The following is a 23054-nucleotide window of genomic DNA, read 5'->3' on the forward strand; positions in this document are numbered from 1 at the left end:
TTCTACTGGATCATTCTAATTGGCATACAAAATTGCTATAATTTCTCCCTTTTTAAAAAGAAAAAAAAAAGTCACTGAAAAATCCTATCTCTGTTGCTCTGTCCAGCTACTCCTCCATTTTCCTGCTCTCCTCTATAAACACAACTATCTTAGAGTTGATTCTTCTCACTTGCTTCAATTCCTTGCTTCCCACTCCCTCTCAAGCATACAGTGTCACAGGAACTGCTTTTACCAAGGTCACCAAGGTCTCCATGTTGTTGGACAAAGTCTTGTTAAAGCCTCTAGCAGCTTCTGACCTTATTTGAAAATCTGTCTCTTCCCTGTCAGTAGAATTTGGCATCTTGAAAAGACCTTCTTCCCTTGGCTTTCAGGGCACCTCCTACTTTACCAGCCAAGTGTTCTTGGGATCCCTTGCTGGATGTTTCTCATAATTGAGATATAATGTTGCCCCCAACCCCAGCTTCTGGCCAGGAGTGGCCAAGGGGCAAGGGTAGACTTGGAGAGGGTTGGTGATTCTGCATACATGTTGTGTGGCAGGGAGAGGTATATGACACTGGGGGCAGAGGGTTAGACAGGGTACCTGTCTTGAAGAACCTAATATAAGAGGAATATTCTCAGAAGTATGTGAGGCAGAAGAGAGGGTAACAATTTTGTATCTTAGAAAAGGTATTTTATAGATTGATGCTTTATAATGAACTACATAGGATTATTGCAGATAGAGTAGCCAATTTATTTGAACCAAAGATTATGGTTGTTTGTAGTTTTATGTAGCTGATATTTATATAAATATTCTTAGAAATTAAGTAACCAACCTGACTTAACGTATCAGAATAGATGCAGCTTAGAGTCTATGTTCCTTTTTAAGAATCTCTGTACTTTTTCCAAAATTGTTTTTCTAGGAAGATTTTTTTAGGAGATAGGGACTATCACTCTTAGACCGGTATCAGAGTTAAGTACTTTATAGCCATGCTTTGTGTGTTCGTTAAAATTTTTTACGTATACCAGTATCTTCTGTTTATTATCTTTTAATAGTATTAATGTTTGTTGTCTTCACCAGACTTGGCACCAAACGTCTTTATTATTTACAAAGTGTATGAATGAATAAATGAATAAAGATACTACCTTCAAAGAGCAAAATATATAAAAGACAATACTAAAAATACTGAAGATAGTTTCAAAAGTTGAGTTTCGCTGGGTGTAGTGTCATTGCCTGTAATCCTAACAACTTGGGAGGCTGAGACAGGAGGATCATGAGTTCAAAGCCAACCTCAGCAAAAAGTGAGGTGGTAAGCAATTCAAGGAGACCCTGTCTCCATATAAAATACAAAAAAGGGCTGGAATGTGGCTCAGTGGTCAAGTGCCCCTGAGTTTAATCCTCGGTACTACAAAACACAAACAAACTTGAGTTTCAAAGAAATTTTGAATAATGGTGGCTTTAGTTTCATAAGTGATTGTGATTTTCCACCTGATTTTCTTTGAATGGAACAGCACTCATTGTTTTTATATTTTTTCATAATGATGGCAGAATATTATAAAGTTTTTGTTTCATAATCTTTATCTTGAGACTCTAACATTTTACCTGGGTTGTTATCTTATGTTAGTTTTAAAATCATTCTGTCCTTAGTCTTGGAGGAAATAGATAAATTGTGTTTTGTAGGTGGTTATGGAGTGACAGCTTTAAATATGAAGCGTGATCCTTTACATATTAAAAGAAAAGGAGATGAATTTCCTCTAACTCTGGGCCGGGATGTCTCTGGTGTGGTGATGGAGTGCGGGCTTGATGTGAAGTATTTCAAGCCTGGAGATGAGGTAAGTTAATCTTTTTCTTCCTTATTTTTTATTACTTTTCTAAATGTGCATATTTTATTGTGCCTTTTTTAGAAGTATATTCTACACCATTGACTGGTTTTCTTCTCTTCAATAAATGTTCTGACCTTTGGCTGGAACCCTCATTTCCTTCGTTCTGTTGTTACATTTTTTTTCCAAATAATGAAAAAATAGCTTGACTATACTAGAGTTTTCTAAATTTTGTGCTTCAGAATCATAAGACTTCTAGCGGCTTGGGAGGCTGAGGCAGGAAGATCGCAAGTTCAAAGCCAGCCTCAGCAAAAGCAAGGGGCTAAGCAACTCAGTGAGACCCTATCTCTAAATAAAATACAAAATAGGGCTGGGGATGTGGCTCAGTGGTTGAGTGCCCCTGAGTTAAATCCTCGGTACCGCCCTCCCCACAAAAAGAATCATAAGACTTGAAAACACATAGGATTGGGACTATTTTTCTTATAAAGTTTTTTCTTGAAAGAACCTCGAAATGACAATTACTACCTTCTGGATTCAGTGGTAAAATATCTGAAATTTGATGTGATCTGTCATCTGTCATGTTGAACATTTGTGCCAAGAGATTGTAGTGAGCTTGTAATAAAAGCTAGTGATGTCCTGATTACTTTTCAAATGATAACTATTCCCTGTAAGATAGGTACAGGTAGGCCCAGGGTATAGAAGAGGAAATCACACTATTAAAAAAAAATCCCATACCTAGTAAGATTAGGGCCAGGGTTCAAATCCCAAAGATTGTGGACTCTCTAGAACTCTTAGTAGTCAGTCAACACTGCAGGATACCCTGGCGCCTGCCTCCAGTGTGGTTTGACTTAATTCAGAATCATACCAAGAAATTTATCACATGAAAATAAGTCCTTTGCTTGGAGCTATCTCAAAGGGCAGATATGTATCAGGGAATACCTTCATGCAAAACTTTGATAAGAACATATCCATGTCTCCAGTGAAGCTGTGTGTCTGTGTGTGTTTCAGGTCTGGGCCGCAGTTCCTCCTTGGAAACAAGGCACTTTCTCAGAATTTGTTGTGGTCAGTGGGAATGAGGTAACTTACCATCTCTGCTAAAGTGCCATTAGAAAGTTTAAACAAAGACTGACAAATATCTCTGCAATAATTGGTTGTTTTTCAGATTGGGTTCATGTTTTATGGGCAATTTTGAGAAAGTTAAAATAAACAATAGGAGTTTTTGAAAGATTGAAAAGTTCTTTGGTGTCATTTAATAACACTGCTTGCCAGAGCAGTTAGCTTTGCCTCATGGAACAGGGATTTGGAATGAGGTCTAGAACCCTGCTGTGCTTCTTTGTTCTTCGCAGTATAAATAGTTGAAACCAAATACACCCAGAGGGAATTTGGATTAATCATAAACAGAGGCATGGAAGTATCAAGCTGTTTTGAATATCTTTAAAAACAAGAGTCTAATCAAATATAATCAGAAGACCTGACAATTTGAATAGAGAGAAAGGGAGGAGTTAATGTTGAGGAAATTGGCTACAGAAGGGAGGTTAGAAGGGAAAAGGGGGTGTTTGAGATTGGAAAAAGCCTAGAAAGATTACTTTGCAGAAAATGGGAGTAAGAGAAGCAGTCGGTTAGAATATGTTTACAAGGGTTCGAGGTTTATTTGGGATTATATCTGGATATGATCAGGACTAATGAGATTATTGCTTGTGGTCTTTTTATAAACAGTGAAGTAGCTATATCTAATCATGTAGCCTAAACATTACTAAACTGCCTCTGTGAGGCAGCTAGACAGCCACTGGGATAAGATGTTCAATAAACACTGAACCTGGAAGACTTTTCCAGCTTTACCTTTGAAAATAGTTGAATTTCTGTGAAGGTCAATGTGCTTTATTGTGTTCATAGGTATGCAAGTCTTTGCTTATTTTTGACTGTTGTCTTCAAATCTAGGTCTCTCACAAACCCAAATCACTCACGCATACTCAAGCTGCCTCTTTGCCATATGTGGCTCTCACAGCCTGGTCTGCCATAAACAAGGTTGGCGGTCTGAATCACAAGAATTGTACAGGAAAACGGTAAGTGTCTCAACAGTGGCATCTCAACTTCCCTTCTTTCCTGCTATTTGTAGTAAACCTGTCAGAAGAATTATTTACATGACTGGAGTGATGCTAACATTTCAAATAATTTCCAAAGAATTCTGTTTTGGTTTGTACTTTTTAAACCTCATTTTATTGATTCTCAGTTATAAAATTTCCAATCAATTGGGAATTTTTAATCTGACATACACAAATGGGCTTTAGGAGTCTGAACCTTCTAAAATAATACAGATTTTGTATGTGAACATCTGGAATAGAGAGCCATAGCTTTTCAGATTCCTAAAAAGGTTAAGAATTACTCCATAGCTGAGAGTGGTGGCACATGCTTGTAATCCCAGAAACTGAAGGAGAGGCCGGAGGATTGCAAGTTTGAGGCCAATCTCAGCAATCAAAATTAAAAATAAATGAATAATGAAAAGGAAGAGGGATGCAGTTCAGTGATACAGCCCCCACCCAAGGAAAAAAAATCAAAAAAATGAAGAAAAAGAAAAGAATTACCTCATATGTTTTTTGGAGAATGATGTCAAGATAGAGATTTTTTTTTTCCTATGTCTACTAAGAATTGCTCCCACATTTGTATATTTCTAATCAGATATCAAGGGACAAAACACTATTGGATATTCTTGAGTTCTCTTGGGCTCAATGCTTGATGTCCCTCAGGTCAGTCCTGATGCCGCAGTGACTTGAATGTATGCCTGTTTAAGTTAGAAAGAATGCAGGGACAACTCAGTCTCAGAGTTGTCCCCACTGTCTGTGGTTTCACCTTTTGGAGTTTCAGTTACCTGTGGGTAATCATGATCTGAAAGGGTGAGTACAGTATGGAGAGAAAGAGAAAGGAGAGACCACACATTCACATAACTTTTATTATCATGTATTATTTCTTCTTCTTATAAGTTATTGTTAATTTCTTATTGTACCCAACTTATAAACTAAATTTTATCAAAGGTATGTATGTATGGGAAAAAACATAGTGAATGTAGGGTTCATTACTAGCTGTGATACTGGTCTTGGAGATCAGGCATGGGTCCTTATTCCCCAGGGTTGAAGATTAAACACCTGAGAATGCAGAGGCAAGCACAGGAAGCAACTTTTATTTAAGAAAGTGACAGCAATAGACTTCTCCACAGAGAATGGGCTCCAGAGCTAGGTGTCTGTGGGAGGGGGTGGTCTTGTCTCTCTTATAGATCCCAGGACCTCCCTTTTAATCATGATCTGTTTTTTCTTCTCTGTATATATGCCTAAGGGCAGGAAGGAGAAGGAGCACAGGGGTTAATCATTAGCAACCCAGTGTGCCAGGGAGTGTAATCTGGGGAGTATAATCACAGGAGGGTAACTGTTAGCAATATTGTCTTTTCTTTGATAACCACTCCTCATCTTCTCCACTCAATCATTTATTACCTATACCGACTACCTGACCTTTACCCTGTCTCAGCTGCAGATTCAGGCATCCCCTGGGATTTTGTAATATACCTCCTGTGGATAAGCAAAGGACTATTGCATCTGAGTACATATAGATTGAGTTCATATCAATTCCCAATTTATAGCTGGGTGACCTATTCAGTTGATTTTTTTTTTTTTTAATGAGTTTTGTGTTGAAGATTAAGTGAAATCACACACACAAAGCTGGTGGCACAGATAGTAAGAGGCATTTAGCAGGCCTGGCACAGTGGTACACACCTGTAATCTCAGGGACTCAGGAGGCTGAGGCAGGAGGATCACAAGTTCAAGGCCAGCCTCAGCAATTTATCAAGGCCCTAAGCAACCCAGTGAGACCCTGTCTCAGAATAAAAAGTGGGTGATGCTAGGGATGTGACTCTGTGATAAAGCACCCCTGAGTTCAATCCCCAATACCCCACCTCAAAAAAAAAAAAAAAAGAGAAAGAAGGCGGCACTCAATAAATGGTGGCTATTATTGTTAGCAAGGAGATTATAATGTTTTTGTATTTTAGAAAGTTGCTATCATAGAGAAAAACCAATGTTTTTGTTTTTTTGTGAGAAAAGGAGGTACTAAGAACCATTTAATGATTTTAAGAAAAGAAAGAGCTATAGGTCAAATTATAATAAATTAAAATAATGTTCTTTTTGTTACTAAGGCTTGTGCAAGATAAATGAAGTCTGTGTCATTCTATATTCCTATTGTTATAAAATATTGAACTTTACATTTAATGTGTTGATAGAGCATTGAATTCAAAGAAAGTTTAAGCTGTATTCCAAAACATTGTGAGGTTATTCATCTAATGACTGCTACCATTGATCTTAACATTCAAGGCAAATACTTATTCTAAAGGTCAACCTTGTTTATTTTTTAAACTTTTGTGGCCTTTTTTTTGAAGTTGCCATTTTGGTCAAACACTTTGTTTAAATTAAATTTGTTTTGTCAGAGAATTTTCTAATGGTCCTTCTTAGTTAATAGTCCTGCAAAAATTTCATTCCAGAGTTTTAGACCTTTATTATTATTGCAGGCTCAACAACAACATTGATGTTTTTTCCTTTTGTCCCCCTACCTGCACATAAAAAAGTAGGTTTTCTATGCCTGCATGGTTGTATACATATTCTGTTAGAGAATGCTTATTCCTTTTGCAGGTTCAGGGCTGTCTGGGTATTTTAGCATACTGTAAAAAACGATTTGGAGACAAAGATCTAGCTGTTTTTCCTTGGATACATAGATGTGAACTCTTAATTTATTGCTAGCTTTGTGGGTAATTCTTTAGTACACTGTTATCGTCTGTTTAAACAGTAATGGTCTGAAACTCAGAAATTGGAGCCCTGGGTCCTACTCTTCATTCTGCCTTTAGCTAACCAAATGACCACATGCTGTTCATGGTCTCTTTGCAGTTTCCTCTTAGTTACTGAGTGTAGGACACTATAGCTTTGGGCAGTTGATAATTTTATCTTACTAGGCCGTTTTATATATGTATTATATATGTATGTGTGTGTGTGTGTTTATTTATTTTATATTGTATTGGATCTGTTTATTGATTTAGTCACATGTTAGCCAAACTAGAGTGAAATCCATTGTAAAGCAGTAGTCCACACCATGAACTTCTGCATTCTCATCTGCATACTGACCTGTAGGATGCCTGTGTCGTGAGCCATAGTCCTTTTAGACTGCTACATCAACACAAAAAATAAAAACAAAAACAATAAACTAATGGTTTATAAATAACAGAAATTTATTTCTCACAGTTCTTGAGGCTGGAAAGTTTAAGGTCAAGATGCTGACAGAGGGGCTGGGGATGTGGCTCAAGCGGTAGTGTGCTCGCCTGGCATGTGTGCGGCCTGGGTTCGATCCTCAGCACCACATACAAACAAAGATGTTGTGTCCGCCGAAAACTAAAAAATAAATATTAAAAAAAAAATGCTGACAGATTCAGTCTAGTGAGGGCCAACTTTTTATTTTATCAAGAGTTTCTTGTCTTCACATCCTAGAAGGGGCCAGAATCTCTTTGGGGTCTCTTTTGTAAGGGCACTAACCCCATTCATGAGGGCTTTACCATATGACATAATCGCCTCCCCCAAAGGTACACCCCCAATGACCTACTTCTTCTGTCACCGCCTATGTGCCTGCAGTTCCACCCTTTTAATCCACATCAGTGCATAAATCCACTGATCAGGTTATATCTCTCATAATCTAATCATTTCACCTCCAAAAATTTTTGCATTGTCTTACACATGAGCTTTTGGGGGCACCTCATATCTAAACTATTATAAGCTACATCCCCTCTCAAAATAGTTTTAATGAAGACTTTATTACCATCAGTTGGGGATTAGGATTTTAATACCTGAATTTTGCAGGACAGAAACATTATAAATATTTAGACCATAGACTTGCACTTGGTGCTCTCAGAAATGTAGGTTAAATTGAAGTTACTACCCATGGGTTATAATAATGGCCTCTCTCTCCAGTTGCTTATTTGTGAGATTCTCAAGCAATATGAGCACTTTAAAATGTGTAAAAATACATGTGTGTTTGGGGGGTTACTAAGGATGGATCCTTAGACCTCTTATGTGCTAGGCAAGTGCTCTATCACATAAGCTGTTTTAGCTAGCTTTTTTTTTGTTGCTGTGGCAAAAAAGACTTGACAAGAACAAAGTAGAGGAGGAAAAGTTTATTTTGGCTCATGGTTTCAGAGGTTCAGTCTATGGTCAGCCAATTCCATAGCTCTGTGCTGGTGAAGCAAACTGTCATGATGGAAGGGCATGGCAGAGAAAAGCAACTCATGACATGACAGCCAGGAACCAGAGAGCTCTGTTCACCAAAGACAAAATGTAAACCCCAAAGGTACACCCCCAATGACCTACTTCTTCTGCCACACCCTGTGTGCCTACAGTTCCACCCTTTTAATCCACATCAGTGCATAAATCCACTGATCAGGTTATATCTCTCATAATCTAATCATTTCATCTCCAAAAATTTTTGCATTGTCCTACACATGAGCTTTTGGGGGCACCTCATATCTAAACTTTTACAAGCTACATCCCCTCTCAAAATAGTTTTAATGAAGAATTTATATAATGGGATTTTATATTACCAAAAACTCAGAGGTTCTAATGTCCAAAGTGGATTTTTTTTCAATTTGATAATTCATTATGATTGATGGAGCACATTTTGGCTTCTCTAAGCAATAATATTCTTTTTCTGTTAGCTGTTAGCATTAAGGCTTGCTTTAGTTTGCACAAAGCAGGTCAGTGTTTGTTATCAAGGACTAACAGTCTATTCTTTTTCTAACCACCTAATTAAGGGGGAAAAAAGCAAAATTAATAGTAACAAAACCACCCATCAATACCTTGAAAGATTATATAGGATTTCTTTGTTACTAACAGCTTTTTTAAAAAATTAGGACAAAACTTTCTAAGGATTCAGTGGTGTTTGCCTTTTCCTTCATTGTTATCTAATTATATTTCTGCAACAACTGAGAGTGTCAGTGAACCAAGGGGATGATTCAGTCTTGGTATTGCATGCTATTATCAACTTTGGCCACACTTGGGTGTCACCAGAAATGTCAAGTAAAAGTATTCCTTTTCTGTCAGCTCATCTATAGTTTCTTTATGATTTATTCATAGAAACACATATATAATTAGGGCTCTCAAGGTGAATAGAAAGTAGGTGATGTATCTCAGTGGTAGAGCACTTGCCTAGCATATGCAAGGCTGGAGGGGGAAATTAATAGAAAAAGAAATGTAAAGTTGTTATACCTGATATTTTTTTGAATATGGTACAATCTGATGGTTTTGTTGTTGTTATTTTTTTTTTTGTTTGTTTTTGTTTTATTAGTGGTAATGTCCTGGGACTTGAATATTTCATGCTCTTCCTGCGAAAGTTGTACTTTTCATGCTCTGCCTAGGAAAGTTGTATACATTTGAAAATACAGTAAATTTAGGCACACTTTTCAGTTTCTTTCTTTCGCTCATTTTTTTTTTTTTAATTTTTATACTGAGGATTGAAACCAGGGGCACTTTACCACTGAGCTACATGAGCTACATTCCCAGCACTTTTTCATTTTTTACTTTGAGATTAGTTGCTCAAGCTGACCTTGAACTTGAAATCCTCCTGCCTCAACCTCCTGAGTCAAGTTGCCAGAATTAAAGGTATAGGCTCTGTGCCCAGCTTCAATTTTTTTTTTTTTTTTTTTGAGATTAGACTCTACTATAGTGAAATTTTATCAGGTAAGTATAAACTGGGTGTCTGATTAATTCTGTTTATACAGAATTAGATTGTACTCCACAGCAATAGCTTATATTGAAGTTAAAATGATTACCTGGTAATTCTAACAGCTTCCTTCTTTCAAATGCCTTTTCTTGCCTGTTTTTCAACTCACCACCCACGTGTTTCTCCCCACTCTGCTCCTGCCTCCCCTGTGAGCTTTGTGTTTTTATCTGCACCTGACTGGGTTGTATTATGAGAAGAGCAAGGCTGGAGTATTGTGATACAAATGCGTCTTCCTGAATTCTCCTCTGTTTTCCAGGGAGCCTTCTGAAGAAATAATAGGAACCTCACTCCTGGACTTTTACTTAAAAAAAAAAAAATTAAGAGATTAGAAGCATTTACTCTTCAGCACCTTGTCATCTAGCTTTCAGCCTTGCCATGTAAGAGACAACAGTTCCCATGGGGTCATAGCAGACTAAGTGGCTAAACCCAGTGATGCTTAACCGTTTTTTATTTTAACTGATTACTCTGAAGTATCTGGCACTGTTGGCCACTTCCTTAATACTCACTTTTTCTGTGGTTTTAGGGACACTAGACTCCTTTAGTTTCTTTCTTGCCTTTTTGACCATTTCTTATTGTTTTTTAAAGGCATTCATTCTTCTAACCCTTTAAATGTGTTTTCACAGTGTTCTGGGACATTCCTCTATGTCTCCCAGGGTTATCTCATGTACTCCCAGCTTCTAGAGTTTAGTAACTTGCAGATCTATTTATCCAACTCTAACCTGTCCACTGAGTTCTAGTTAGACATTCCATTTGAATGTCAAAATCAACTTGTAGAAAACAGAACTTAACCAAGTACCACTCTGACTCTTCCTCTATATTCCCTATGTCATTTAAGTGTGATTTACCTTAAACCTGATATTATTTAAAGCAACCAAAACCTAATATTGTTCCTAAACACCACTCCCTCTTTTTCCTCTGCTCAACTCATTGCTGTTCATGCCATGTAAAATTTACGTTTGTTGTCATCTTTGGAACAATGACTTCCAGGTTTTTCTTTTATATGAACTATAAGATTTCAAGGCATTTCGAGTTTTCTTGTGTAGCAAGTAAGCCAAAAAATACTACTAGATTTTACTTAAGAACACTTATTAACTAGTACATTGTTATGTTTTTCCTATGGTATTTTAGAACTTTTTAAGTGTTCTAACTGGAAGTATGTTTTGAAGACTGGCTTCTGGTCTGTACATCTCAAACCTTGTTTAATTTAATCTTGTTTGTTCTTCTTCACTACTCACATGATCCAGTGCTAAATGCAGTTATACTGGCCTTGTTTTATTGGTGCATTATAGTTGTACATAATGGTGGGATTGGTTGTTATATATTTGGGTATGTACACAATATAACAATATAATTTGACCAACTTGGTCTTATCTTAATAAAATATCATGAGGCTTAAGTAAGTTGATTTCACAAGAACTAGGAAATACTCTTAGATGGCATTTTAAAACCAGGACTGCTAGCAATAATTTAACTCTGTGCAAAGAGTGACTGTGAACCTTATCAGTGTTTCTCTCTAAGTGCAAAACAAATATACAATAGTCCCTCTTTATCATCAGGGGATACATTGCAGAATGCCCTGTGGATGCCTGGAACCACAGACAGTTTGGAACCCTATATATACTGTGTCTTTTCCCATACATTTATACCTATGATAAAGTTTAATTTATAAAATAGGCACAGTTCAAGATCAACAGCAATACTAATAATAGAATAACTGTAAAATATACTTCAATAAGAGTTACTTAAAACAAATGAATTATTTACTTGTGTACTTTTGTATTTAATATTTCTCAGCCACAGTTAACTATGGGTGACTGAAAATGCATGGATAGGAAAGGACTGCTATTTGTTCAAGTTAGCTTCCCCTTAATCAAACCTACTATCACCTGACAAGAGGGCAAGTATGTAGAGTGTAGGAGTGGAAAGAGAGCCATATTAACTGATTGTGATGGATATATCTTTTTTTTTTTTTTTTGCAAAGTTTACAAAAGAATATGTCCATGAAACTATATTGCTAGGGTTCCTCCCAGGACCATGTGTAAGAAAAGGGCCTGAAGCTGTAGCTTCATTGGATCCGTGGTCAATCCTTTGATCAGACTACTTCTCTTTCTGCCCTATTAGGTCTGCCCTACTATCACTCATCAAAAGAATTTTTTCCCTCTAGCTATTTCTGTGTAATATTGAAGAAACTACTGATTTGGAATAGGTCCTGCTGCCTCTTCCTTTTGGGAAGATAAATTTCAGTACCTTGAAATTCTGAATAGATCTGAGGTAATAGAACTGTTCTTATCCCGAGTTTGACATTCTTGGCCCATTATGGGTTAGCTAAACCTTTAGAACCAACTACCCTGGGCACCTTGCCAAATGTATAAATAACTTTGTTTTCATGGGAAATGTGTTAAAATTCCAAACATCCTATTCACAAATGAACTCTCCTGTAAATTGGGGAAATGTCAATATGAATCACAGAGGCTTAGAAGAAGAGGTCATACAAATCCAGACTATATTGGACACATTCGGTTGATTTGTTTTATACTTTTATTACTGTACTCATTGAAATTATGCTAAGATACTTTCACTCATCTCTTCCCCCAGACTTAAAAGCTGAGAAATGAGATGTACTTTCAGCATCATTCTTATTTCTTAAAGACCATTTGTTTCTACTAATGGAAGATTTAGCTGTATTTAAATCCTCTTTGTTTCTAAACCATTAGGACAAAATAGGTGGCAATCTAATCTTTGCGATTGTCTTTTTTTTCCCTCCATAAATATGTGGTCTAGGAAGAATCATGAAGATCATATGGTTCTGTTAGAAAGACAGAAAAAATGAACTATAAGCTTAAATTGGCTGAAAGCACCAATTGTTTTTCATTGACTCTCAGAGTATACCTCTGTGGGCATCATGTCAGAGGTGAGGAATCCAAGGCCTAGGGGTTCCATTAGTGAGAGAGCTGAGACTAGAGCCTGAATTTCCAGAGAGAATCCTGGCATTCAAGGATTTCTGGAACCAAGCCAGAATGTGGAAATTTGAAAGGTGATTCCCTCCTGGTTCTTCTACTATTTTGTGATGTCATATTTTTTTGTTGTTGTTTGTCAGGCAGTTGATAACCTGCCTCAGAAGATTATAATACTAAAAACTGTGATTTTTAAAGGACTTAGGCTCCAAATGCTAAATAAAAAGTATCTGAGTCATGAAAAAGAAGCCAACATTGCTTTAGTACCTAAATGTTTGTTTAGGGAGAATTCAAAGATTAAATAGAAGTGTCAGAATAAGATGAAATTTAGGGTTTAAGAATGCATAGCAGTATAATAATGATTCACATTTTTTCCCATTTTTTTCTAGACTAGTCACTATGGCAGTCTCCACTAACTTCAAAGGAAGCTTTCTGTGCAGACTAGGAAATAAAAGAGGCGTGTGATTAAACATCATGACAATTTTGAATTAGAGTGCTTTTTGCAAGTATAGTATTTCCTAGGTACTTTTTAAATATAAACCAACAAACGATACAGCACATTTTTACTCACTGTAACAAATAGGCTTCTACTTCAGTGACATTAGAGTGTATAGTGTGACCATTACGCAAGCTAGGTAAAAGATGTCCCCATCTCCCCATCATCTCCCAGCAAGAGCTCCTTTTAAAATTTTTTTTAATTCTAATTTGTTATACATGATAGCAGAATGCATTACAATTCATAATACACATATAGAGCACAATTTTTCATATCTCTGGTTGTATACAAAGTATATTCACACCATTCATGTCTTCATAGATGTACTTTGAATAATAATGTCCATCTCATTCCACCTTCATCTTCCAGCAATAGCTCTTAAGTGAAAGGCCATTGTGAGATGAGCTCTGAAAGTGCTTTGAAGAGTCCTTAGCCACAGGACTTCAAACCTTAGATGACCAATCAGTTTATTGCTGACTTAAAAAATTTATTTTGCCCTCTGTTCTTTTGGGAACTTACTTTGTTCAAAAAAACTATGAGCCCTGGTTGACCCTGCCTAAAACCGAATTTGCAGGACCAGAGAATGAAGCTTCCCCAGGGCTTCTTTATTAGAAAACAAAACTTCCTTGGGCCTGCCCCTTGCCTCTTCTGCACTTTGGGGGTGCCATCAGGTGGCAACATCAGGAACTGAAGCTGCTATGCAGAACCACTCCCTCTTTTGCCAAGCCCTGCTGAGAAACATTTTGCTTTTTTATATCAGGAGATGAAGCTGCTTTGAATTAAAAGTTATGGGGGAAGAGCTGAACTGACAATAATGAAGCCAGAGATGTGTCTAGCAGTTAAGTCCTTAAATAGCCATTAAATTTGGTATCCTTTAATTCTAGCCTTCTCTGAGAGAGAATTAGAAATTAATTTCATGCTTTTCTTTACTGGAAGAAACTATAATGCAGACTTTCAAGTAGCCAGGTGACCCCTCATTCAAATGGTAAAATTTCATTCTTGCCCTGATTGTAGGATATAGTGCTGATTGGATGCTTTTTAAAATCTAGAAACACCTGCTGAGGCATGTGCTAGAGTAGAGCCAGCATGGGGCATCATAGAAGGTCTCTGTCCTTGAGTGCCTGCAGAAGAGCTTGGGAAGCAGAATGTTTGTGTGAGGTAACTGTATGGCAAATGCCAGGATTTGGTGTAGATATCAGATTATGGATTCTATTAGAGGTATTGTAGAGGAAAACTGGCACTTGGGCCTTTAAGGGAAAAGACATCTTAGCAAGTAGTGAAGGCATTTTGGAACCTGGAGGAATGTGTCAACATGCATAGGGCTTGGGGTAAAGAGTGAGGGGACCAGGGTTGTAGTGAAAGGAAAAGTAGAGATTTGAGATGGTTTGATTGTGAAGAACTTGAAGAAGAGTTTTACTAGCTACATAGCAATAAGAATGAGCAAAATTGGGAGGACTTGTTGGGTGAATGAATTTTTGTTGTATCTCTGAGGCAGTTTTAATGCATTTCCCCCCCATTTAGGAAGTACTAAAGCTATAAAATGTGTGAATTGTAGGGTCTTAGAAGAGTGGATTTTCAGTGTCTTCTATAATTCATAATTGATAATTCTGTGAAATTGAAAGTAACTCTTCTAAAAGGAACATAATTTGCAAGGAGACTTCTTTTAATTGCATTTAATGCTATTAATTTCAAAGGAAATGGCTGGCTTAGAAATTTTAGTAGTAACTTTTAAGATATAAAGGGTAATACTCATCTTTCTATGATTGGGTAAGAAAGAAAAAAAATGAAATGAAGCTACAGTTGAGATTGTAGACAGCATGCATATTCCAAGATTAATGTACTTGCTAGAGATAGGTGGCAAAATTCTTTGTACTTTGTAATAGCCAAGACAAAAGGGAACTACAACTAACAGTTGTACAATGTATAGTGACAGATAAATAGTACAGGTATTTCCATCAGTCTTCAGAAAAATACTTTTCTGTGGGTACTCAGAATTCTCATGAAGAATTTTCTCAACAATATCCCCTTAGCTAATATAGTGTCAAATACCATGCAATCAATTTTATAATGTACCTCAGCCTCCATTGGTAGCATATCACCAAAGTATAGTTCAGTAAATACTATTTTCTGGGCATCTGAAGCCTTACAGTTCAAGGGCAATTCTGTGAAACTGTAGCTTAATTCAAGAGTAAAATAGAAGCATATGTAAAGCAGTGATTTTTAACCATTGATTCTTTTATAGATCACAAACTTCTTTGAGAAATAGAGATAGGTGTAGATCCCCCTCCTTGCCAATACATCTGTGCACCAAGTTTTCAGAGTTATTTTAGGAGATTCGCAGTTTTAAAGGGATCAGTATCTCACCCTTCTCCTATATCCCCCCACTCATTTATAAACTTGAGTAAGCATCCCTGGTCTCAGGAGGCAGGGAGGCTATAGCTATAGTGAGTAGACATGGTAAAAGCCTGGAGCACAGGGTGATTGTACTGATAGGACATGTTCATCTGCTTTAACAGGACGAATGAGATTATTTTTGTTTATGACAGTTCATGAGCTTGGCAGGACATGTCTGAACACAAGATGTTTATTCCACTTTGGCAAGAATGTGGTTAGCAATGTGATTTTTTTTTTTTTTTTTCCGAAAGCAGCTAAGTCTAAACACTAAAAAGTGCCCAAATCTCCCTCTTGTAGAGGAAACTATGGTGATTTGGGCCAAGAAAAATTGTAAGGCAATGGTAACTTACTTTTCTCTTAACCTAAAAAAATTATTAATATTTTTGATATTTGGAATTCTTGATAAAAAGTTCATAAACTGTTTTGATCATATACAGCTTCTGGTTAATATAAAATAAAAATCCTTTTGTAATCTTGGGAAGCTAACTAACTTTATTTGCCTTGAGGATTGTCATTGAGCCAATTACATTTTGAAATATTGATTTATCCAGTTATATCTACTAAAGATTCTCAGTTGTGGCTTCTTTTTTGCTTTACAGTGTTTTAATCTTGGGAGCTTCAGGTGGAGTTGGTACTTTTGCAATCCAGGTAAAACAATTTTTAAATATTGTGAATAGGAAAATTTTGTTTATGTGAATTTATAAATTTATAAATTCACATTAAAAAATTACTTTCCCCTTAAAAGGCAAGAAAAAGGTAGGTTTGGTAAATGTACTGTAATTTCACTTGCTTTTCTAAGAGGAAAATGTTCTAATATGGTAGAAAGTGTTAACTTGTCCACAGGTTTAAACTGAGTGAGTGGGTGGTTATCTTATAGAATAAATAAAGAATTTTTATCAAGGAAGACTATGCAATTTAGTAGGAAATAGCCAATGCCCAAAACCAAGGCTGATTTCCAGTCAAATTTCTGCAGGCTTTTTTGTAGAAATTGATGAGCTAATTCTAAAAATAGATAGAAACACGGTAGCCAAAATACTGTTAAGATGTCAACACTCTCTCTAAGTGATCCACTTATTCAATGCAATACCAATCAAAATACCATCTGTTTTTCTTGCATAAATGGACAACCCTATTCTGAAATGCATATGGAATTGTAAGGGACCTGAAATGCCAAACAATACTGGAAAAGAACAAAGAACACTCATACTTCCCAACTTCAAACTTACTACATAGCCACAGTAATCAAAACATGTGGTACTAGCATAAGAAGAGACAAACAGGTCAATGAAATAGAATCAAGCATCCAAAAACAAACCTATACATTTTAGACAATTTTTTTTGGGGGGGGGTACTGGTACTGGGATTGAATCCAGGGAACTCTACCACTGAGCTATATCCCTAGCCTTTTATATTTTGTCTTTGAGACAAGGTCTTGTTAATTACCCAGGTTTGCCTTGAATTTGTGATCCCCCTGCCTCAGCCTCCTAAGTCACTGGGATTGCAAGCCTGCAGTATCTCACCCAACTTGATTTTTGACAAGGTTGAAGATCTTGTCAAAGGTAAAAATAGTCTTTTCATAAATACTGCTGGGACAAATAGCTATCCACATACCCTACCGTATGTCATCTATACAAAAATAAAAAGTAGATAAAAGAGCTAAATAAAAGAGCTAATTCCACAAAACTCTTAAAAGAAAACAGTAGTAAATACCCAGCTCCTTAGATTTGGCAAAAGATTCTTAGATATGACACTGAAAGCACAGGCAATAGAAGGAAAAAATGGGCAAATTGAACTTAATTAAATTAAAACTATGGTACATCAAAGGGCACTAAGCAAGGGAAAAAGCAGTCCACAGAATTGTAGAAAATATTTGCAAATCATTGATCTGGTAAAGGTTTACTATCTAGACTATATTTAAAAACTTTAAAATAAAAAGAATACAAACAGGGCTGGGGATGTGGCTCAAGTGGTAGCGCGCTCGCCTGGCATGCGTGCGGCCCGGGTTCGATCCTCAGCACCACATACAAACAAAGATGTTGTGTCTGCCGAGAACTAAAAAATAAAATATAAAAAAAAAAAAAAAAGAATACAAACAACCCAATTTAAAATATAGAAAAAAATTTGAAATTTTTGAAAGAATATATTTAAATGGTCTATAAGCCCATGGAAAGATGCTCAATATCATTAGTCATGAGGGAAATATAGATTAAAACCATTCTAATACTAGAATAGTTGTAATTAAAACAAAAACAAAATAATAAATATTGGCAAGGATGTAGAGAAATTTGAGCCTGTATTCATCAGCTTTCTGTTAGTTAACATATATCTGAGACAATAAAGTTTCACAGAAAAAGTTTATTTTGGCTCAAGTTTTAGAGGTTTTATTCCTAATTGACTTGCCCTGTTGCTTTTGATCCTATGGTGAAGCAGCACATCATGGTGGCAGCATGTAGTAAAACTTTTCCTCAAGGCTAAGACATGAAAAAGGAAGAAAGGAAGAGGAAGGGACCTGGGTCTCATGATCCCCTTCAAGACCACATCCCCAGTGACTTGAAACCGTCCATGAGGCGCCAGCTCTTAGAGTTTTCACCAGCTCTGGTTTTTTTTTTCCTTTTCCTTTTTCTTGCTGTTCTGAGGGTGTAACCCAGTGCCTCTCGTATGAGAGGCAAGTGCTGTACCACCGAGTTATATCCCCAGGCCCTATCACCAGACTTTTTTTTTTATTTAAATATTTTTTATTTTATTATTTTACTCAAATGGAGCACAGCGTTTTATTTCTCTGGTTGAACATGATGTAGAGTCACACCCTTCGTGCATTCATACATAGGGGCAATAATGTCCATATCATTCTACCATCTCCCCCCCTACACTCCTCCTCACACCTCTGCTCCCTCCCCTCTACACAATCCAAAGTTCCTCCCTTCTTCCTTTGCCTCCTATCCATTATGGGTCACATCCACTTATCAGAGAAGACATTTGGCCTTTGGTTTTTGGGGACTGGCTTACTTTGCATAGCATGATATTCTCTAATTCCATCCATTTACCTGTAAATGCCATAATTGCATTATTTTTTAAGGCTAGTAGTATTCCATTGTGTATATATACTACAGTTTCTTTATCTATTCATCTATTGAAGGGCATATAGGCTGTTTCCACAGTTTAGCTATTGTATTACCAGACTTTTTGATAGTAATACTTTAAATGTTTTTTTTTTTTTTTTTAAATGAAGTAACATATGTAAGATACTCCAAGAAAATCAGAACAAGCATTTTGTACACAACAATACTGGCCTTCAGGGTAAAAAGGACACATTCAACATGCATCGACTTGGAAAATACTGTTCTTCTGATCCCTTTCTGAGGAACATGCTAGAGAATGAGCTTCTGATAGCAAATGATGAGAGAAACACTTTAAGGACTAGTGGCAAATGTTAAATGTAGAGTCATCTGTGAAACAAAACTAAATGGGGGCTTGGAAAGTCAGAGTATAGTGTGTGTTACAACTGTGTGCTTTGAAAAGCAAATATAGTGCAACTATTTTTTTAAAAGGGGAAAATAAGAAGAACATGTTAAAATTATTAGTATTATTATTCAGTACTGTTATTTGTGTAATATAGAATTAAAAAATAGATATTTAGGGTATATTTTAATATTTTTAAAATTTAATTCTCTCTCATCCCCTATTGTCTTTGAGAAGCAGAATTCTCAAAGGAGGTATAAAAGAAAGGAGATACAAATGTAACAGAAAAGAGGTTAAATAAAAGCTTTGTAGTCTCAAATTTGAATTATAAATTTTAATATGAATCCAGGAGGTAGTTTATGTGCGTTTGTATGTAAAGCCATCTCTTGAAATATCATTTCTCATTAAAGGAATTAGGGCTTCTTGGAGAAACGGCAGAGTTCAGATCTAGGGCACAAATGTACAAGAATAAGCCCAGAATATATTAAATAGCAAGGAAACTATCAAAGACTAGTCTGATCACCTCAGATGAATGAGTTAACAACTTGAAGAAATCCCCAAAGATGTGACAATTTGAGCTTTAAATAATAATAATAATAATAATTAAATTCATGAGATTATGATAATATTTCTTTTAAATGATCACATTTAGAAGATGATAAAGAAGCAATTTATTATAAACAGAAAAATAAGGAGAAATAATTAAGCATTTGTTCTGCCTCTTCTATATGAACTATACGGCTGAGTAAACCCAGTAGCATATGAAGGGAGGTGTTTGTCTGTGAAATATTCCAACTACTAAGTGAAAAGAAAAGAATTTGAACCACACTGTTTTGCAGTCACTAATAAACAGATGTAGATATTGAGCATTGATAACTGCTGAGATTATAAAAAGAGTAACAACCAGACATGATGTGCCTTGTGTAGTTTTGCCAGACACTTTCCATGGTTTGAAACTGAATCTGATCCAGTCTCCAAATCCATCTGCCAAGTAGCAAAAAATACAGAAGACAGAGCAACATGCAGAACTGCCCTCTGAGCGTACAGTCAGAAATTCCAGTGGCAAACTCTGCAAGTCAAATGGCCTGGATTTTTCTATAGATAAAATGTAAGAAATCAAAGGGATAGAAGATAAGCCTGTAATTTAAGAGAGATTTAAAAGGCATCACATTTTAAAAATGCACAACACTAAACTATAGCAACTAGGAAATGCATATTTGGTTGCGAAACCTTTTTTAAAATGCAAGGAGTGATTACTGTTAAAATCAAGGTCATAACTTTTGAGAGAGGCAGATGAGGTAGTGGTTTATATTGGGAAAGGTCACTTTAAAAGAACTTTTAGAATGCTTGCTGGTATTCCAGTTTCTTTTCTTTTCTCTTTTCCTGTCTCCCTTACCTCTGCTCCTCCCTTCCTCCCTCCTTCCCACCTTCTCCCCCACCCTCCTTCCTCCCCTTTTTTTGTATTTAATAGGCATTTTTTGTATTTAACAAATGTTTAGTTAGTACTTTTGGGTGCCCTGACCTTTGTGTCCCCTGGAGTGGAGATTCACAGTTAACAAAACACAATTCTCTTATATTCTAGTGACCCTTAGCAATTTGTCTGAAGGAAACTCAGGAAATTGATACTCAGGACAAAGTTGAGAAAACAGCTGATCTGTTATGATCTGCAACTATCAGCACACAAATTTCTTGGTGAACTTCAAGTAACCATTCTCAAATTAAAAACATAATTATATGATACTATAGAAAATAATTAGAGGAGTTTTAGAGTAGATGCTTTCTGGATACTTAATCCTGAATAACATTAGAATTTAACTTTCTTTTTTATTAAAATCTAGTTATTCCTTATTTTAAAAATTAAGTCATCTGCATTTTTAAAGCCTGGACACATTTATTTAGGTCTTCCTACTCCAGAGGAGATCCCTGATCTGTGTTTTAAATATAAAATAGCCATGTTTTCTTTCCCCTTAACAGTACCTTTTCAGATTTTGCCAAGCATCTGATAGCTGATTACTTTGATACACTGATTTAAGACTGCATTAATACTTTTTGTAAATGCAAATGAAGAGGTGTTGTACATTAATTTTCTGAACACATTTAAAGTAGTCATTTTCTGAGGACGTGCAATTTTTCATTTCAGCCATTTAACTTTATCATTGAAAATGCAAATTTTTAGGCTCTCATCTCTGTCTTTCCTGATCTTGGTGAGACACTGAGCTCTTCTCCAGGTGGATGGGTAAAACTTTATGCCATCAAGGTGACTAGCTGTTTTGTTTAAATGAGATCTCTTCCTTGGGATTTTTCTTAGTAAACAAAAGTTAAATCATTTTCACTAATATTTGACAGATGACTTCCTATAGTTCTTGTTAAGTTGAAGTTCTTAAAGTTCCCTAGAGATTAGTGTGATATATGTACACATGGTGCCAACTTTTTTTTTTTTAATGCAGTCCATTTTTCCACTCCCTTTGGCAGGTAATGAAAGCATGGAATGCTCATGTGACAGCAGTTTGCTCTCAAGATGCCAGTGAACTTGTGAGGAAGCTTGGGGCAGATGATGTAATTGATTACAAATCTGGAAGCGTGGAAGAACAGTTGAAATCCTTAAAACTGTATGTATTACAGCAATGTTCCCATTGGGAAGGTGGGCATAAGGCCCGCTGATAATACAGGTCTCAGGTTGTTTGATGGCCTCACAATCGTATTGGAATCTTCGAGAAGAATCTGAAAACATTCTACATCATTAGACGTCATTTGGATGGGTTCCATTTTAATTCCAGAGCACAGTGACATGATGTGATGTGTACTGAGGAAGTTATTTTGCTTACATAGCCTTTTGCTAATTTTCAAGTTAATGTACTTTTATTGCTGGTTTACAAGAGAGCTGAAGGCAAAATTGGAAGTGTGTTCCCTTCTCTGGCATCTGTTACTGCAGGAAGAATATAAAGTAGTACTCAAAAACACATGCTTAGCACTACATACACTTTAAGCATTCAATAAGGTTGTGAGAGCAATACTGGTAATGGAGCACTGTGGATGCCCTCAATGTGTCTGAATGCCAGGTTTGGCCTAGCCTGAGGGACCAAACAGGGCAGATTCAGGACACAAGCCCTATTGCTCTGACTATAGCTCCAGTTTATTAACCTGATCCTCATTAGCCCAGGCAAAGCTGAAGCTGATAGTGCAACTAGGAGTATTTGGAAAGCTAATAGGAGAATTTTACTGCTGCTATTTCAAAGGCATCTCCTTTTTAAAAACTAGTTTCCAGAAGCCAATTATTCTTGTACACATTGAATAGAAGTATATTTTCATAGATTAAAAAAAGAAAAGAAAGGAAAAGGGACTCTATCTGACACGGCCTAACCTTTCTCAGCCAATACCTCCAGCTCCAACAGCAATATGGCGCTGCTACTGGGAGCAGACAGCACACTGTTACTCCTTTTGCTCTTTATGAATCTATACTTGCCAGGCACTGTTCTAAACACTGGGTACAGTGGTGAACAAGACACTTTCCTCCCTTCATAGAGCTTACATTCTGTTTGAGAAGGTTTTGGTCATTAGCACTCAGAGGAGAATTGATGTAGGGAAAGGGGAGGGTCAGTGATTGGAGAGGAGATTGGCATAGGTGGAGTGGTTGAAGAATGCCTCTTTGAGGAAGCAACAGTTAGACAGAGGCTTCAGTGAACAAGCCATGGTACTGGGATTTTTTTTTTTCTTTTTCTTTCTTTCTTTTTTCCTTTTTTGGTGCTACTTGCTGCTATCTCCCTCTACCTGGAACTATAGTGCAGTAACACATAATAGGTGCTTCATAATATTTTTTTAAATATATTTTTTAGTTGTAGATGGACACAATATGTTTATTTATTTATTTTTATGTGGTGCTGAGGATCAAACCCAGTACCTCATACGTGCGAAGCAAGTGCTCTACAACGCAGCCACAACCCCAGCCCCTTTGTAATTTTTAAAAAATTAATTATTGAGGGAATATAGAAGAACAGTTGTTCCAACTAGAGATAACAGCAGATAGTAAGCTCTTGCATAGTAAGCATGTGTGGCATGGTTGAGGACTCACAGCTACCCTCCTGAGTGTCAAAGTCGAAGCCCATGTGGGCTACTAGGAGGTGAGAATGTGACAGGTCTCCGAAACTGGGCTTCTGGATAGT

The 23054-nt window shown here is 36.6% G+C and overlaps 1 protein-coding gene across 1 annotated transcript in view; it reads left to right on the forward strand.

Annotated features, from left to right (window-relative positions):
• Positions 1-23054, forward strand: part of Rtn4ip1 (reticulon 4 interacting protein 1) — a 42745-nt gene that overhangs the window by 4629 nt on the left and 15062 nt on the right. The window contains exons 2-6 of the mRNA XM_034636701.2: positions 1658-1809; positions 2806-2874; positions 3736-3860; positions 16035-16083; positions 21367-21503. Of these exons, the coding sequence (XP_034492592.1) occupies positions 1658-1809; positions 2806-2874; positions 3736-3860; positions 16035-16083; positions 21367-21503 (532 nt within the window). The remainder of the gene's footprint in view (positions 1-1657; positions 1810-2805; positions 2875-3735; positions 3861-16034; positions 16084-21366; positions 21504-23054) is intronic.

This window comes from Marmota flaviventris, chromosome 6 (genome assembly GCF_047511675.1).
Source record: "Marmota flaviventris isolate mMarFla1 chromosome 6, mMarFla1.hap1, whole genome shotgun sequence".
In the NCBI taxonomy this organism is placed as follows: domain Eukaryota; kingdom Metazoa; phylum Chordata; class Mammalia; order Rodentia; family Sciuridae; genus Marmota; species Marmota flaviventris.